Source organism: Macaca thibetana, chromosome 2 (genome assembly GCF_024542745.1).
Source record: "Macaca thibetana thibetana isolate TM-01 chromosome 2, ASM2454274v1, whole genome shotgun sequence".
Lineage (NCBI taxonomy): Eukaryota > Metazoa > Chordata > Mammalia > Primates > Cercopithecidae > Macaca > Macaca thibetana.
This window is the reverse complement of record NC_065579.1, coordinates 91,351,831-91,369,883: the sequence shown is the minus strand read 5'-3', so window position 1 is coordinate 91,369,883 and position 18,053 is coordinate 91,351,831. Positions and strand designations below refer to the sequence as shown.

The window sequence follows — 18,053 nt, the reverse complement described above, 5'->3', positions numbered from 1 at the left end:
AACTTACTTGATTTTCTCTTCCCTTTCTTGTTCATATTCTTTCTTTAGTATTTCCAATTCTTGCTGATGTTCCTTTCTCAACATTCGAAGGTCTTTCTGCAGTCTAACAACCTCCTTGCCCAGTTTCTGTTTCTCCCGTTCTGCCCCTGCTAATTTAAACTCCAGGTCATTGTGCTGGGCTTCCATGTTACTAAGCAATTTGGGTTGGACCAAATGTGATTTGGACTTTTCGTCAGTGTTTTCTTCCAAAAATTCTGTGGGTTTATTTTTTCCATCCATCTGTTGTAAAGCCTGTAATTTTTCATATTTTGAGGTCAACGCTTCCATTTCAACTCTATGTACTTCTTTCTGTCTTACTAAGCAGGAATCCAGCTCTTTTATCTTTTGCTCCAAGATTTGACAGGTTAGTTCCTTCTCCTGGAGGATTTTCTGGACATCGTCAAACACATTTTCCAAGTTTTGCTTTGCCTGTATGTTATTTTTACCTTCTTCTTCCACATGCTGGGATACTATCAAGGAATATTTCTTGTTTTTTTCTTCAAGTTCTTCTTGAAGATGACCTATCATAACTTGATCTTCATGTTGCTTTGCCTCAGCATGTTCTAGCTTTAAGAGCTCCTGGTATTTGCACTGCATTTCAGAATGAGAAGAAATGGTCTCTTCTTTTTCCTGCCCTACCCTCGGCAATAGCTTTTCTTTTTCAGTTAAATTTCTTTGTAAAACACTGATTTTTTCTTCATGTGTCTTCTGCATACAGCCTTGGGAATCTGCTTCTTCTTGTTCAGTACATGCTGCCACATTTTTTGCTGATCTGGGTACAATTAATGTTTCTGATTGTGAACTTTCCACTGACTTAAGTTTTTCTTCCAAGATGTGAACTTCCCTTTCTCTTTCCTGCAATTTTGTATTTAACTCACTCAAATGGCTTTCTGTACCTTTTTTATACTGCTCTTCTTTCTCTTCCATCTGAGATAACAACTGCTTCTTAATGGCAGCAATTTTTTGTTCAGCTTTTTTCTTCAACTCTGCTAATTTTGCAGCACTTTCTGACTCAAGCCTATCTTCCAATGCCTTTAACTCCTCCTCTTTGCTTTTCACACTTAAATTCACATGTTCTAATTCTTTCTTCTTAGTTTCAAGTTCAGCTTTCATGGAATAAACTTGGTTTTCAAGGGTTAAGATTTTTTCTTCAGCTTCTTTAACCCTGTTGTCCTTTTCCTCTCCTAACTCTTGAAAATGTTGAAGTTTCTGAACCAATTCTTTGTGTTCAATATCCTTTTGTTGATTGCAATTTTTAAGAACTTCATTTAAGGACTCTATTTCAATCGTTTTCTGGGTAATATGGTCCTCTAATTCCATAATTCTTGCTGTTTGAGTCTTTAACTCTGTTTCTAAATTACACTCCTTTTTCTCCATCTTGCTCTTCTTGTCTTCCATTTCACCCCTTAAACAATCAAATCTTTTATTTTGTTGATCAAGGTCTTCCTTCAATAAATTTATCTTCTCATCCTTTTCATGAGCTTCCTTTGATTTTAACTCAAGCTGAATCTGCAAATCTTTAATAGTGTTTTGATGCTGTGTAAATCTTGACTGCGCTTTCTTCTTCCATTCTGAGAATTTATTGGACCAGTGATCTACCTGCTCAAGAGCAGAAATTTTCTCTTTACTCAGAGTATCAACTTTTAAAGATAAATCTTGCACCTGATCCAGCAATTCATGTTTTTCTTCATCATATTGCTTTCTTAGTGATGAAATGGCTGCTTCTTTTTCGGATAGGCTGATACTATTTTGAAGCTGAACATTCAAATCAGTTAGTTGTTTACTAAGACTGCTAATCTCAATTTTTTTTTCTTTAAGCTCTTCTTTCATCAATGTGACAGCATTGATGTTTTCAGACAACTCTTTCTTCAACTGTGTTATACAAGACTCCTTTTCAGAAGCAGCCTGTTGCTGATTGCCTCCTTCCTTCTGTAAGGCTTCCTTTTCTGTTACAAGACTTTCAATATCAGCCTTCATGCTCTTAATTTGATTTTCTTTTTCTTCTAACTGATGAGTAGCCTGTTGAAAAGAAGTATTTAGTGCATTCTGTTCCTCTGTCAACTGTCTAAGCTGTGCTTCTAATTCAGAAACTGTGCAAGTTTTAATTAACAGTGCCTCCTTAACTTTAGTTGTATGGTGCTGACAATGAGAAATCCTAGAGAGAATGGCATTAGTTTTACTACTACTAATGTTGATTAGCTCATTTGTTTTAGCTTCTAATAAGGCTTCGGTTTTCTTACAGCAAATATCTAGCTGAATCGCTAGTTCCTCAGACAGTTTTTTAAATTCCAAGCTCTTGTCCTCTAGGCTTTTGTTACTGCTTTCATGTGAAGATTTCAAACTCTGGAATTCTTCATCTGTGGTTTTCAACTTGCTAGTCAACTCAGAAACTTTCCGCTTATCTTCTTCTGCCAGCATCTTCAGTTCAACTAGCTGCTCTTGAAGAAAAGTATTTTCCTTCAGAGAATTATTCAAGTCAACCTCCAGCTTTTCAAGGTGGGCTTTCAGTTTAGTTTCATCTTGTGCAAGAGAATTCACATGGGCAGACTTCTGCTTTAACTGTTCCTGTAATTCATTTAATGTTGTATCCTGCTTAACACCTTCTTCCTTCAGCCATGTTATTTCCTTGTTCATCTCTTCTTTTTCACACCCAAATAGGAGGATCTTCTGTTTCAGTTCTGCTACCTCTTGTTCTTTTTCCTGTAATTGGATTTCATGTATTTCCTGAAGTTCTTCAGCTTGCTGATTAAGTTTCTTTTCCCAGATTGATATGACATCATTGAGTTCTCGTTGATGAACCTCCATAAGACTTTCTATTTGTTCCTTTTGGTTTGTTTCCAGTCTTGACACTGCATCACTGATTCCAGCTGAGTTAGCCTGTGCCATTTCCAGCATTTTGGCATTAAACTGTTTTTCTTTCTGACTAAGTTCTAGAACAGTATTTTCAAGCTCTTTCTTAAGTTTGGCTTCCTGATCCAGTAATTTTTTCTTTAACGTTTCTTGCATCTCCTTTGCTTTCTGCTTAATTTTTTCCATCTTTTTTTCTTGGTTTTTAAATTTGGTTTCATATTCCTCGTTCAAAATATGAATACTGTCCTCCTTGGCTGACAATTTCTGTGTGAGTATCTCAATTTCTTTCTTCTGTCCTTCTCTCATTTGTAAAATCGTATTTTCCTTTTCCACCAAGATTTGTTTTGTCTGTTCCTGTTCTCTGTTACTATCTTCAAGTTTGGACTCATAGACTTGGGTTAAAGATTTTACCTTTTGCTCCATTTCACTATTCTGTTTTTCAAGTTGCTGCATTAAGTCCTGCACCTGGATTTTGTGAGCATCTAACTCAGTACAAACATCTTTCTTTTGTGTTTCAACTTCAGCTACCTGTTTGGTAAGAAGAATTCTTTCTGTTTCCAAATCCAACAACTTCTGCTGCAATTGGGCCAACTGTTCCTCATATGCTTTTGTCTGCTCATGTGTGGCACTCTGGTAAGACTGAAAAACATCCAGCTTAGCAGATGCCTGCTGGAGTTCCCCTTCAGACCTTTTAATATCTGCCTCTAAATTTTCTACATGAGTCTGATGCTCTTTCAAATGCTTGTCCTTTTCCTTCAACAGAAGCTCAAGTTGATTAATTTGATCTTTTAATGCCTTCTCAGTCCTCTGGATAGATACCTCGTGTTCTTTAATGATACTGTCAACTTGCTGCTGGTGATGATTTTTCTGTTTATCCATCTTGGCCTCTAATTCCTGCTTCATTTTATCTGTTTGATCTTTCAGAACAGAAAGTTCCTCTTCTAGCTTGTGACGGGCTTTTAATACCTCTGACAGTTCAGAAGATAATGATTCTAGTTCTGTTTGTTTCACGTCAAGCTTTTCTAAAGTCTTTTCATTCATTTCTTCTATGTGGGCCTGGAAGAGAATCTCTTTGTCTTTCAACAATGTTTCTTTTTCTTGTTCACACCTTTCCCTAAGTTTTTCCATTTCTGTCTGATATTGTTGCTTTAAGACTTGGAGTTTTTCAGTCCAAAGGGCATCCTGCTGATGCTTAAGGCTTTCCAATTCTGTCTTGTGTTTTTCAACCATGACTGTAATCTCTTTATTGTGCTTATTTTTCTCAGCTTCCAGATGAACAGCCAAATCTTTTGACTGATTTTTGTTTTCTTGTAAGCTTTTTTCCAAAGAACTTTCCAATTCAAGAATTCTCTGTTAATTAAAAACAGATGCATTTTTATTAAAGTACGTACTTACCTATTAGCAATGATACACAGACATGATGTCTACCACCTACCTGAAGATCAAAATTTACATAAATAGCTTAACATATCATACCAAACACTAGAAAGAACAAAGAATCTGTGCTCAATTACTAAAGGAATCATATAACAAAGAAAAGATTATGGCCAGGCACGGTGGCTCACGCCTGTAATCCCAGCAGTCTGGGAGGCCAAGGAGAGTAGATCACTTGAAGCCGGGAGTTTGAGACCCAGCCTGGCCAACATGGTAAAGCCCCGTCTCTACCAAAAAAATACAAAAATTAGCCAGGCGGGGTAGCATGCGGCTGTAGTCCCAGCTACTCGGGAGGCTAAGGTTGGGGACCCTTGAACCCAGGAGGCGGAGGCTGCAGTGAGCCAAGATCGTGCCACTACACTCCAGCCTGGGCAACAAAGCAAGACTATCTTGAAAAACAAACAAAAAAAACAACAAAAAAAAGACAAGAAAAGAAAAGATTATATGCTTATATATGCTTAACCCAACTCACAGTTCCAGCCTACATACTATTTTATTATTCTCATAATTTTAGAAGAAAAAGAACATATGATTTTTCCACCTTCAAAATTATCATTTAGAAGGTTCTTTCTTTTTTCAAAAAGAAGGAACTTGCACAAATTTTAACAAAGATTATTATTATCTCATGAAAATGTAATTTTGACTCTGAAGGAGTTAAGTAAGGCAGACCCACAAAATGTCAGAGCTGGAAAGGTCCTAGGGTCCTAAGGAATTACTGAATCTAATCTCTTCATGAGACAGGTGATGAAATTAAAGTACAATTAAATTAAAAAGCTAACAAGTAGAAGATCTAGGCCTCCTAAGTGTCCATTTCACCCACCATGGAACCTTTTGTAAGTGTTCATAATGGAAAAACTAAGGATGGTTTAGAACTATGAGTAAGAAGTATGGCTGTTTTACTATCTAAATCAGAGGAAAAAAGCTAACAAGTCTAAACATCGTCAGTTTTCAAAACAGGTTGTACATTTCAAATACTGCTAAGGAAAGGGTCAGACAGGGTCTTTAAAATGTACACTCTGAGACATATATACAAATATGTTCATTACAGGACTATGTTTAGTATGGAAAAACTGGGGAAACCAAATGCAAAACAACACACTAGTGTAATTAAACTGTGATATAAGCAGAGACTGGATTACGTTCAGGACATGGCATAAGATAAACCTGGACAAGCAGGAAGGTGCCAGAACAAGTACTGCCTACAAAATGAGCCCACTTCCTAGACATCAAGGATGAGCATGCAATGGAGATGCTGCAGGGTCAGTGAAAAGCGGCAGACTCAGTGGCTGACAGAAATACAGCTAGCTAAAGGCAGAACCAGGAGCACCATGTAATAAACAGAGCTCAAAGCCAAATCCACTCCCATGCATAGCTCACACTATCTAAAAATGAAGGGCACGTATACATAAATCTAATCCAGTAATCTTTGAAACTTTTTACTGACTAGAGAGATAACAAATTTTCATATGCAAATAGTTTCACAACTCCAGAATCTGAGTATCATTAAAACTTACAGTTCTGTAAGTCTCTGCTTCTTGCTGAAGGTCCCGAAGTTTATTTTCACTTTCTGTGAGGATTGCTTTTTTCTGCAACTCTAACTCTTCTAGGGCCAAAGATTCTTGCTGTTCTTTTTCTTGGCTGATCTTCAAATATTCTGATTGACTCTTTTCCTGTGCCAAAAATAATTAATACCACCTTAAATGCATATAAATCTTCAGCATTCACAAAGTACTTCCCCAGGAATCATTCATTTCTTTTGACCTGCACCCAGCCCTGTTGGATAGGTAATGTCATCATCTCTCTCCTCTCATGCTCTAGTCTATACAAACAAGGCACTATGGCTTTTCCAGTGGGGTAATTGCCACAATTATTACTGATATGAAAAATTATGTTCCAATAACCCCACTATGTCTGCTATTTTTCCACTACTTAAATGTTTTACAAAACACTGCTGAATGTGAAAGGTCACCAGAGTTCGGTATTTCTACTCTAGGTCTAGAAACCAGATTTAAGTTTATACATTTTGTGAGAAATACGTCATTCAGAAAGGGACCCCACATGGAAAATCAAATTGAAATCAGAAGATTACTTGTCAATATATGGGTAAGATCAAGATAATATCTATAAAACAAAGCTACATTGGTTCTACCACCCTACTAATACTTAAAAGCTTCTCTGATTGTCCTTACCATGTATCAATATTCAATTTAAAGTGTTTAGTGTTTTGAGAAGAGAAGCTTTAGAGAGTATTTTTAACGGTCGATTAACATATTAAATGTTAATTTCTTAACTGAACTCCAATTAAGACAAGTGTACTTATCTATACCTATTGCTTAGAGCAGATATTGCCAACGGCAATACTTTCAGTTCACTGTACTCAAGTAAAGTGCACTACTTTAATTAAGGAAAGATTTTGTACCATATTATGAGTAGGTTGATAAGAAAATATTAGTTTCCATAGCATTGATTTTAAAATATCCATTTAAATATATTATTTAATGTAAACTATATTTTAAATATATCTCTATATGCCCATAAAGGAGGAAATTTTAATAGTCCACTGAATTAAGAAAAGGGCAGGCACAGGTGCCCACACATGTGTATATGAAGGCTGGCTCAGTGTCCCCAAAGGTCAATTACCCCAGCATGAAAACTCAGAGTAGGCCCTTGTGACAGGCATTTTTAGTGTTATTTATTTCCCACTTTGTTCCTTAATTTTTTGCCCCTATTTTTAATTTATGTTGTACTGTTACAGTTAAGTATTCTTGTAAAATGCTTTAATTCTTTTCTGGATCAACAAAGAAAACAAGTATGTGGCCATATATGTGTAAATTTCATGACCACAGACACCCAGTCATACTGTAAATCCATGTGCCCCCACAAAGCAGGTTAGAGAACTTGTTAACTCAATTCAAGAATCACTGCTGCTAGAAATTCTCGGGGCCCCAGAAGCAACTAAGAGTGAAAACAACAATATATGTAAGAAAGAAGATTAAAATCTAAAATACTATTTATTATCCTTTTACACTGAAAGCATTTTTGAGTTACACATATTATCTTATGGATAATAACTTCATACAAAAACATATTACATTTTTGTCACTAACACTTTTTTATGGCAACTTATGTAAAAGGCTTTCATAAGTGAAGAAAAATATTTTTTGTTTTAAACTTTCAAATTACGCTATTTTAAAAAATCTTTCAACAAAAATCTCAATCTGCTTTTCTGGTTTTTGTTAGTTCAGGAAGTTTTCAAATTTAACTCTATTTTTTAAGCCATCATATGGACTGAAAATTAGTACTGAAATTATTCCACTTAAAATAAAAATTACTTGGCCATTTTTATTTCTTATTCTGTAAAATACAACTCAGCCAAAATTTTCTCAGACTTGAGCTCTGGGTACACTCAGTCTGATGAGATTTTTGACACTGTTCTTGAATTATGCACTCCCTTCTTGAATTATGCAGTCACTAGTTCAATTAATCTATCTTCTCCTTTTCTTGTCCCTAATCATAGCCTACTGCCAGGTGGGAGGGACGGAAAAACAAACTGCTTAATGAAAGTGTGTTAATTATACTGAATATTGACAATGAAAGAGAACTATAAATATTGAAAGAAATTGTTAAAAATTTTTAAATGTTTTAAAAAGAAAGTGTGGCCAAGCACAGTTGCTCACACCTGTAATCCCAACAATTTGGGAGGCCAATGTGGGTGGATCACTTGAGGTCAGGAGTTCAAGACCAGCCTGGCCAACATGGTGAAACCCCATCTCTACTAAAAATAAAAAAATAAAAATTAGCTGAGCTTGGTGGTGTGCACCTGCAGTCCCAGCTACTTGTGAGGCTGAGGCAGGGGAATCACTTGAACTGGGGAGATGGAGATTATGCAGGCTGCAGTGAGCCGAGATCTCACCACTGCACTCCAGCCTAGGCGATAGAGTGAGACTCTATCTCAAAAAAAAAAGAAAAAGAAAGAAAGAAAGTGTGTTAGATCAGTAAATTTAATTTTCACATAATACCAAGCTAATAAGCTCTGACAGCTTGCCTACTCCCTATCCTCTCTTTATACCCAAACGTCAAGGCTGCCAGTAGTCTGACCTCTAACTGGAATGCAACGGTGAGAGGATGATAACTTTGTAACTCTGAGAAGTATATCTAGAGCAGAAAAAAAAAAATAGGCACTTACAAGAGCTACTTTCATTTGCTCCTGAAATTCCCTTTCTCGGGTCTGAAGCTTCTTGGTCAGTTCCTGCTCTTTTCTGGCCAGCTCCTTTTCATGAAGCTTCTGTAGCTTAGCAATTTGTTCTTCTGAGGATTTCTGAAAATGAGCCATATAGATAATATAAGGACACCCAGAATAAAATATGTAACTCCACAAGTAAATACTATTATAATTTACTCAAACTAATAACTTTTTAAGAAGAAAAAAATCATATTCCTCCTAAAACACATTTCCTACACAGATCAAAGTCATAAAAGCCATGATAGTTAAAAGAATAACCAGTAGTTTTCCTCTTATTTTAAGACAAGTGCTGCTGCTGCTGCAATAGACTTCATTTCCACATCTTGCAGGGATGTTCCCTACAAGTCAGGATAGGGGAGCACAGCTGAGGAATAAGGATGCTCTCAGAGAGGGCACTACACTGGTGAAGGTGCGCCCTGGCTGCACCAATCAAATTATGCCCAGCTTTCCAGGCTTGTACTATTTATTAAAAGGTACAGGCCTTGTTCTTTTTTTTGGATAGGAAACCTCAATCTCATAAAAATGTCAAATCTCCTTATATAAATCTAAAAAGTTAATATATAAAAAAAAAACCAGAATGGGGGAGCCCACTGGACAAAATAAACATGGAAGAATAACAAACACTATTCCAAGAAATAAGAGTAATAAGAAGCAGCTACCAAATAGCATATTATAAAATTAGAGTAAACAGCTGCACATGGTCAGACAAAGCAATAGAACAGCACAGAAAATGAAGGGAAAAAAACCTCACATTTAATACTTTAATAATTTAGTGTGTATTAAAGATAACATAGGCAGGGCATGGTGGCTTATGCCTGTAATCCCAGCACTTTGGGAGGCCAAGGCAGGAGGACAGCTTGAGCCCAGGAGTTCAAGACTGGCCTGGACAAAATAGGGAGACCCAGTCTCTACAAAAAAAAACAAACAAAAAAAGAAGATAATATGGCATATCGGAGGGAGAAATGTGGATTACTAAATAAATGATTTAGAGACCATTTAGTAGCCATCTGGGAAAAATTTAAGTTGAATCCTTATCTCATTCCTTACACTAAATAAATTTCAGTTGGATCAAAGATGTTAACAGTAAAAAAAAAAATGAAAGCATGAAAGTGCCAGAAGAAAAAATCAAATTTTAAAAAATGATCTCAGGACTGAATATGTGTTTAAAAAAAAAAACAAAATCCAGATAACATTTAAAGAAAAGCCTTATAAATTCAACTACAAGGAAAAAAAAAATTTCTACAAAAACAAGTTGTAAAGTCAACAAATAACAAACTGAGAAAACTATTTGGCTAAAAGGACCTATGTCCAAAGGGCTAATTCTCATAAACAAAGAGCTTCTACAAATCAATAAAAGACCAATAGCCCAATAGAAAAGTGAGTCAAGGATTTGGGCAAATAACTTAAATAGGAAAAATATGTTTATCATACAGGTAAGAATTATATATATTAGAATGATAATTTTTTAACGTATAAAGTTGGAAAGACAAAGTTAGATAATGCCATCTTTATGAGGGGGGAAACACATTCTAACACATTGCTTGTGAGGGTATAAATTGTCCTCCACAGACCTCATAGCAACTAGGCAACAATTAAAAATACGTATAGTCTTTGCTTGAGTAATAGTCCCCTTGTAGTCATCTACCCTAAAGAAATACAAATGTGAACAAGTATGGATAAGAATATTCACAGGCCAGGCACAGTGGCTCATGCCTGTAATCCCAACAATTTGGGAGGCCGAGGCAAGTGGATCACCTGAGGTCAGGAGTTTGAGACCAGCCTGGCCAACATGGTGAAACCCCATCTCTATTAAAAATACAAAAATTAGCTAGGCATGATGGCACACGCCTGTAATCCCAGCTACTCAGGAGGCTGAGGCAGGAGAATCGCTTGAACCTGGGTGGCAGAGGATGCAGTGAATCGAGATTGCACCATTGCACCCCAGTCTGGGTGACAGAGCAAGACTCCATCTCAGAAAAAAAAAAAAGTGATAATTTGCAATAGCAAAAACAGAAAACAATCTAAGTATCTATCAATAGGAAACTGATTAAATTACAGGACATTCATACAATGAAATCTTGAGCAGCCTTTAAAATAAATGGGGTATCACTATGAATTATCAACTACCAATGGCTAAGGAACAATCTCCTAGAAAGATTATTAAGTGGAAAAGCAAAATACAGAACATTCTATATAACATGCTATCTTTTGTGTTTAAAAAAAGAAAAAACTGAATTTTTAAAAATGATGTCAGGATTAACCATGTGGTTTTTAAGTTAAAAAAAAAATCCAGATACCATTTAAAGGAAGCCTAATAAACCCATCTATAAGGAAAAGAAAAAAAATTAGAGGAGAAAAGAGAAATTATATACACAGGCTATCTATGGGAAATATACTCAAAAAGGAAAACAGCACTTTTCTGTGGGAAAACAGGGGAATCTTTTCACTATATACTTTATATCCTCTGATTTTTATACCATATGTCTATATTATTACCTTTCAAAATAATACATTATTTTTAAGTTGTTGGAGTCCATGGTAACATTACTTATCACATCATATGACTACTTTAAAACTTAAAATACAGTCAGGCAGTTATAGTTAAAGCCTTATATATCCAATAATTGGCCACAAATAATTTCTACTTTGAAAATTACCTACAGTTCAGCAGGAAGAAGAAAATGAAAAGAAATATAATTTGCCCCCTCAATGCTTGTTATGCACTCATAAGTAAAATCACAGAAACCTTACCATGAGTTATAGAAATGCATACTGCAACTCTGAAATCCAAGCCTCATCTATTCAGATCTATAATTTATCTTGAGCAATTTTAGTGGCCATAATGAAATATCAAGAATATAAATGGGGAGTCAGTAAAGAAATAGGATAAAATAAGCAACGTGGCAAGAAAGGCAAACATGACAGGAGGAAAAACAAGCAAAAAAACAAAGCAGAAAAAAATGGGTGAGGAAGGAAGCTGGGAGCAGGGAGGGGCCATGATGATGACATGTTCATATTTCTGAAAAATTGAAAATCTATGGGATTTTAAAAATTCATTAATTTCTAAGAGATCTTTCCAAAAAGCTAACTTTTAAAGTAAGGTCTATCTATATTAAGAGTAACCAGAACATTAAGTAATAATGATCCTTTAAAACATTTAAACAATCTAGTCCCTCAGTCACTACTCCCTCATTCCCTCAACACATACTAGGCAAGTACCTTCTTGGCCAAGTTCTTTGGAGGATATGCTACTGAAGCAGCTAAGTAGCCTATCTTCAAGGTGCCTAAGCGTCGGGGAGCCACAGAACAGTTAAGGCACATCTCAGTTTATAACATAGTCCACTGGAGAGAAAGCAAAGCTTAAAAGGTTCCAAAGAATTACCTAAGTATTAAATGCATTTATCTATCAAAATTTGTACTATATCCTGAATATCAGGAAACAGTCAATGTCTAAAATACAAACAAATTCTTCTTTACAGTCAAAGAGTGTAAGGAAAAATACACTTAAATTTCAAATTTGTTGTAGCCCATTTCATTACAGAATTATTCTTACTTTCATTACATCAACAACCTCTTGTTTCACCCGACTTAATTCCTGTTGAAGACTGATGCGTTCCTCCTCACTTGTTTTTTCGATAGTTTTTATTTGTTCATCCATTTCTGCTTTCAGTTTTCTCCGTGCTTCCTCTGTTTTTTGGGCTGTACTCAAAGCTTTTTCAAGTTCCTCAAAAGCTATAATGAAAACAGCAGAAATCAAGTATCTCAAGAAATATCACTGAGCTAAAGTGTTTTACATTCAATTTTTGAGAACTAAGAGCAGCAGTAGCAGGACAGCTTTAAAAACTCATCACTGTTCTAAGCCAAGAGGTATTGGAGTAGTTCAACAAAGCCACAAGAAATGTTCAGTCACCAAAACCAATTTATCACTCAGTTCTGGATTAGGATATTAAGACTGTTTATATGAGTCTAAGTTTAGAAGTTTGGAAAAAATAAATGACTGAAGGCTCTCCATTCTCTACCAGTTTCTTTATGGATAGTAAATTTAAAGAAATGAAGACTTGTCCCTATTTCTGTACTGTATAATTTCAATTGCTTTTTGTTTGCTCTATAGTTCTTATCATCAATAATTATGTAATACTATTATATACTCACTATGACACTTTTAAGAACGGAAAAACTATTCTTAGGCATATTTTATTTTTAAAAACTTCTTAACTATATAATAAAAGAGCAGAGATTTTTGTTACTTTTTTAAACATTTACTGGCTGAATATTTTGAAATGAAACTTACTATCTGTATAAGTTTCAAACCAGAGCTGTTTCCAGGTGACTGGAAAGAAATCTTTACCTGATTCAATAGTATTACAGAAAGGCACTACCACAGCAGGGGGTTTTTGGGTAAGATAAGGAAGAATTCAGACTCTGCAAAAATAATCATCTTGGCTAGAGTAGCAGGGTTTTTTTCGTGAGAGAGAGAGAGAGAGAGAGAGAGAGAGAGAGAGAGAGTGTGTGTGTGTGTGTGTGTGTGTGTGTGTTTGAGACGGAATCTTGCTCTGTCACCCAGGCTGGAGTGCAGTGGTGCAATCTCAGCCCACTACAACCTCCGCCTCCTGGGTTCAAGCAATACTCCTGCCTCAGCCTCCCAAGTAGCTGGGACCACAGACATGCACCACCATGCTTGACTAATTTTTGTATTTTTAGTAGAGATGCGGTTTCACCATATTGTCCAAAATGGTCTCAAACTCTTGACCTCAAGTGATCCACCCACCTTATCCTCCCAAAGTGCTGGGATTACAGGCATGAGACACTGCATCTGGCCAGGTCTTTAAAGAGGCCAAACAGCTCAACATTATCAAACAAAATCAGATAGGACGGGTGCAACAGGTGTGTAACTTGGCACCAAAAATACATACATGTGACTGGGCACAGTGGCTCACACCTGTAATCCCAGCACTTTTGGAGGCTGAGGCAGGTGAATTACCTGAGGTCAGGAGTTCAAGACCAGCCTGGCCAACATGGTGAAACCCCATCTCTACTAAAAATACAAAAATTAGCCTGAGTGTGCGGTAGCACACTCCTGTAGTCCCAGCTACCCGGGAGGCTGGAGACAGTAGAATCACTTGAGTCTGGGAGATGCAGGCTGCAGTGAGCTGAGATGGTGCCACTGCACTCCAGCTTGCCTAACAGAGCAAGACTTTGTCCCCAAACAAACAAAATACATATGTGTGTGTTTACGTGTATTTGTGTACACAGATGGTCCCTGATTTACGATGCTCTTGGATCTGTCAACTTCACAACGGTGCAAAAGCAATACACATTCAGTACACTCCTCCACTTAATAATAAAGTTATATCTGGATAAGACCTTTACAAGTTGATACTGATATTTTCAACTTACAATTAATTTATCAAATTCTAACCCTATCATAAGTCAAGGAGGATCTGTATATGCCTTTATATATGTGTACATATATGTGGGTTGTATATGTATGTATGTATGCATGCACACACACACACACACGCATTATTAGCATAATGATACCCTAGGAAAGTCCTACTGCTACTGCCATCCTAGATTATTTCCTTTAGTCCTCACAGAAGTCTCCAGACTTCCCTCTACCATTGAGATGGACTATAAACAAAACTCAGTTTTCAAGATAGGTTTGTAATCCTACCAAGAAACATATGCCCCAGGGAGACAGTCGTTTATTGGCACATATAACATTTTCACTTCCAGTGGTATAAGAAATGTGGGAACTTCAACCTATGGCAGCTCAGGAAAAAAGGCCTTCATTAACAATTTGGTTTAACACAGTGGTTTGGGTACAGGAATTGCAAACCTGAAGACAAACATTTATTCTAAAGCATTTTCTCAAAGGCAAAATTGCCAAGAGAAGAGTGAATTCTGGTAACAACTGGGAAATGCAACTTAGTTTGCTCAATCATTTAAAAAGTAATTTATCTGACAACCATATACATTTTTTTTCTTTTGAGATGGAGTCTCATTCTGTCACCCAGGCTAGAGTGCAGTGGGCACGATCTCGGCTCCCCGCAACCTCTGCCTCCCAGGTTCAAGCGATTCTCCTGCCTTGGCCTCCAGAGTAGCTGGCACTACAGGTGCCGCCACCACGCCCAGCTAATTTCTGTATTTTTAGTAAAGACAGGGTTTCACCATATTGGCCAGGCTGGTCTCAAACTCCTGACCTCGTGATCCGTCGCGTTGGCCTCCCAAAGTGATATCTTTTATATAAAAAGCAAATCTATCCAATTTATTTATTTTATATGCCCAAAGTATAAAACTGATACTCAAACAGGTCTAAATTTCAAAGGAATATTAATTAGCTGAAATCATTTATAAAGATTCCTATTGCCAGGTGCAGTGGGGCTCACGCCTATAATTCCATCACTATGGGAGGCCAAGGTGGGAGGCTTGCCTGAGCCCAGGAGTTCAAGACCAGCCTAGGCAACATAGTGAAACCCCATCTCTACAAAAAAATTAAAAATTAGCCAGGCAGGTTGGCTTGTACCTGTAGTCTCAGCTACTCTGAGCAGCTGAGGTGGGAGAATCACTTAAGTCTGAGAGGTCAAGGCTGCAGTGAGCAGTGATTGTACCACTGCACTCTAGCTTAGGTGACAAAGAGAGACCCTCTCAAAAAAAAAAAAAAAAGAAAAGATTCCTATTCTAACTTTACTGGCATTTGCCTGCAAACCCCAAGATGATAATCCTCAGATATAAATATGTTGGAAACAAAAATGGTGTCTTTGGTTTACATATTCTTTTACTATAAATTCTGATGTCAACCATACAGAAAATACAGAAATAATGAACACTTACTACTAACAAGAAATTAGTTTCCTCACTTAAAAAAATCAGTCCAGTAAAGTGACTAATTATGGGAAAGATTCTGAAACAAAGTGCTTACTGCCTAATTAGTTTGTGTTGAAGGTTAAATGCTGGGGGAATGAAAAAAGGTATGATCAATGTCTTTTAATACTTAGATGTCATCAGTACCTTTTCATTATTATTCAGCATATAAAATTGCATCTCAGCATTTCTGAGTAATTCACAAAAATATCTTCAATCAGGCTCTGGAGAAACTGAAGAGTTTTGAAACCCTTTCAGCAAAATAAGAGTTTAAATGAAAATCTTTTGTCAATTAAGTAAAATAAAACAAAACTATGTAGTCAAATCTAGTGAATTTTTTTGTTTTCATTTTTAAAATTCCAGAATCCAGCACAGTATAAAAAATAAATGTAACGTTCTCACCTTTTCAAACAACAAAAAAATCCATGCCACAAGTTCCTGTTTAGATATAATTTTCTGCTAATTAAGTTTTCTAATCATATTCAATAAATTTCAGGATACTATTCTATATAGAGTCTAATATTAGTGTTTAATCCACTAAAACAGTTTGTCCAAGTCACCTTATTATCCATTATACAATGATGAAAATAGGATGGATTTGGTTTCAAAGTTCTTTTCATCCTAATTTAACCCTCTCTCCTACTTTCCAGTACCATGTCAGGGAACCAAATAATTTCACACCTAGAAAGAAACCATTGAAATCTTTCATTGAAATATGGTAACTGAAGCATCCAATTTTTCCTTCAGATGATAAATCAACCTGAATATATAAGCCTGATGATAGAACTTTAAAATTGGATTTAAGCAACGATCCTTACCTTGCAATATTTTTAAAAACTAAGAATGCTGACATGGATCAAGCTCCGTTGGGCAATAATATTTCTTACTAAAGCAGAATTTCTGAACCAATCAATTACTAATGGCTTTTAACTCTCAACAAAATGCAATATGTTATACTTCTTTCTGACACAAAACTCACTGCTTTCTACCTCCCCATCCTGCTTTAAGGAAACGTTAAATAGCCAAAAAACTGGTGGGGAAAGGCATTAAGATTTTATATATATATATATATATCCAAACACAGAAAACATATTTCAAACCCATTATGGATTCTACACTGTATCACAAATGAAGCCACTTCCTCACAGGAAGTCTGCCTCCAACACTGATTCTCATCACAATGTTTAAGAAGGATATACCAAGAGTTTACTTACTACCCAGAAACATCTCACCTGACCTTGTAATTCCCAGAAATGGCGTCCACAGCCTATAATATTATAAAAGTGAATTCCCTACTCTTTCCAAAGTGAAAATAGAATTTTAATGTAAGTACTAAAAAAGTATGTTCAAAATGTCTAGACAATTTATCTTTCAAATTCCCAACAAAAGATAAGTGAGTGAGGAGAAATAAAGCGTGCATCAGCCACAGCTGACAAGTCTTCTGCCAACATGCAAGAGTGCATGGGAAAACCACAGTCACGGCACACATCAATAGGAAGGCTAAGCATGAACTGCCACAGAATCTTGCAAGAACACACTGTGTTCTTCCAAAGCAAAATTCAATGTATCTCAGGCAATTTTTATTTAAAAAAAAACCCACACACTTTAAAAATACTTTTAGGTCAATTTTCAATGAACTGTAAGTATGATCCTCTGTCAGTTAAGTAAAATGCAGGGCAGACCCTTTATTGCTAGCTCCTCACTTTCCACTTCAGATGAGGTTCACTCACATCCATGGGAATTATAAAAATGGGCAAACGCTCTCTATAAGGGTTAAATGAGAAAGGTTGGCAATCTGTAGCTCAATAATCCAACCATTCAGTCATCAAATACATACATAGCAGCTGTTTACCAACTGCCAAGCATATGCTAGGTATTAAGTGACAAAGAAAATATTTCACAAAAAGATAGCTGAAGTAGTAAGAAAGGGGAATAAAATAACTAATCCTTAGATACAGCTAGGAAGAATGTGGCATTGTTTTTGCTACTCCAGCACCTCTTAGAGGATACTCCTCATCCTGAGTATCCTAATCAATTATAATAAGAAATGCCAGAATTCTGAGATTTCATGTAGCATTACTATTTTGTTACACTGTCCCAGAGAACACTTTACTACATGGTTAAGAAGACCCACTTCTACTCCCAGTGTAGGAAATAAACAAAAATGCAGAAGTGTGAAAAGGCTGTTAAACTCTAGATTAATTGATGATCCTAACAAGCTGGTTAATGACATGAAGAATAAGTAAGCCAATGCCTGTCTCTATCCCAGCAAAAACAAACAAACAAAATGAGTGAATGAAAAGCACTACAAAATGAATGAAATACAAATTAACAGAAAAAGCAACAAAAATAATTTTATCAGAATTCCCACTGAATCATCAAGCCTCTTCGGCAAATAAAATCAAAGTCTACAGCAGCAGTTCTCAACATGTGGTCCAAAGATCCTGGGGTCTTGAGACCCTTTCAGAGGATCTGTGAGATCCTCCCTTTTCCAAATAAGTGTCTACATAAGACTAGATTTTCTTCATATATTTCAACCAAAATAATATATCATAAAGGATTAAATGCAGAAACAGGCATGAAAATCCAGCTGCATTGTATTAAGCAAAGCAATGAGATAACA

The 18,053-nt window shown here is 36.2% G+C and overlaps 1 protein-coding gene across 7 annotated transcripts in view; it reads right to left on the bottom strand.

Moving 5' to 3' along the window:
• The window catches only part of GOLGA4 (golgin A4), a 118,974-nt gene that overhangs the window by 37,253 nt on the left and 63,668 nt on the right, over nucleotides 1–18,053 (bottom strand). For 6 of the 7 annotated variants that reach the window (XM_050780268.1, XM_050780269.1, XM_050780271.1 and 3 more), the window contains 4 exons: nucleotides 12,120–12,298; nucleotides 8,510–8,641; nucleotides 5,838–5,993; nucleotides 8–4,239 (listed from right to left, as the gene is read on the bottom strand). In XM_050780268.1, coding sequence (XP_050636225.1) covers nucleotides 8–4,239; nucleotides 5,838–5,993; nucleotides 8,510–8,641; nucleotides 12,120–12,298 — 4,699 coding nt within the window. The remainder of the gene's footprint in view (nucleotides 1–7; nucleotides 4,240–5,837; nucleotides 5,994–8,509; nucleotides 8,642–12,119; nucleotides 12,299–18,053) is intronic. The other variant, XM_050780270.1, reaches the window with a different exon arrangement.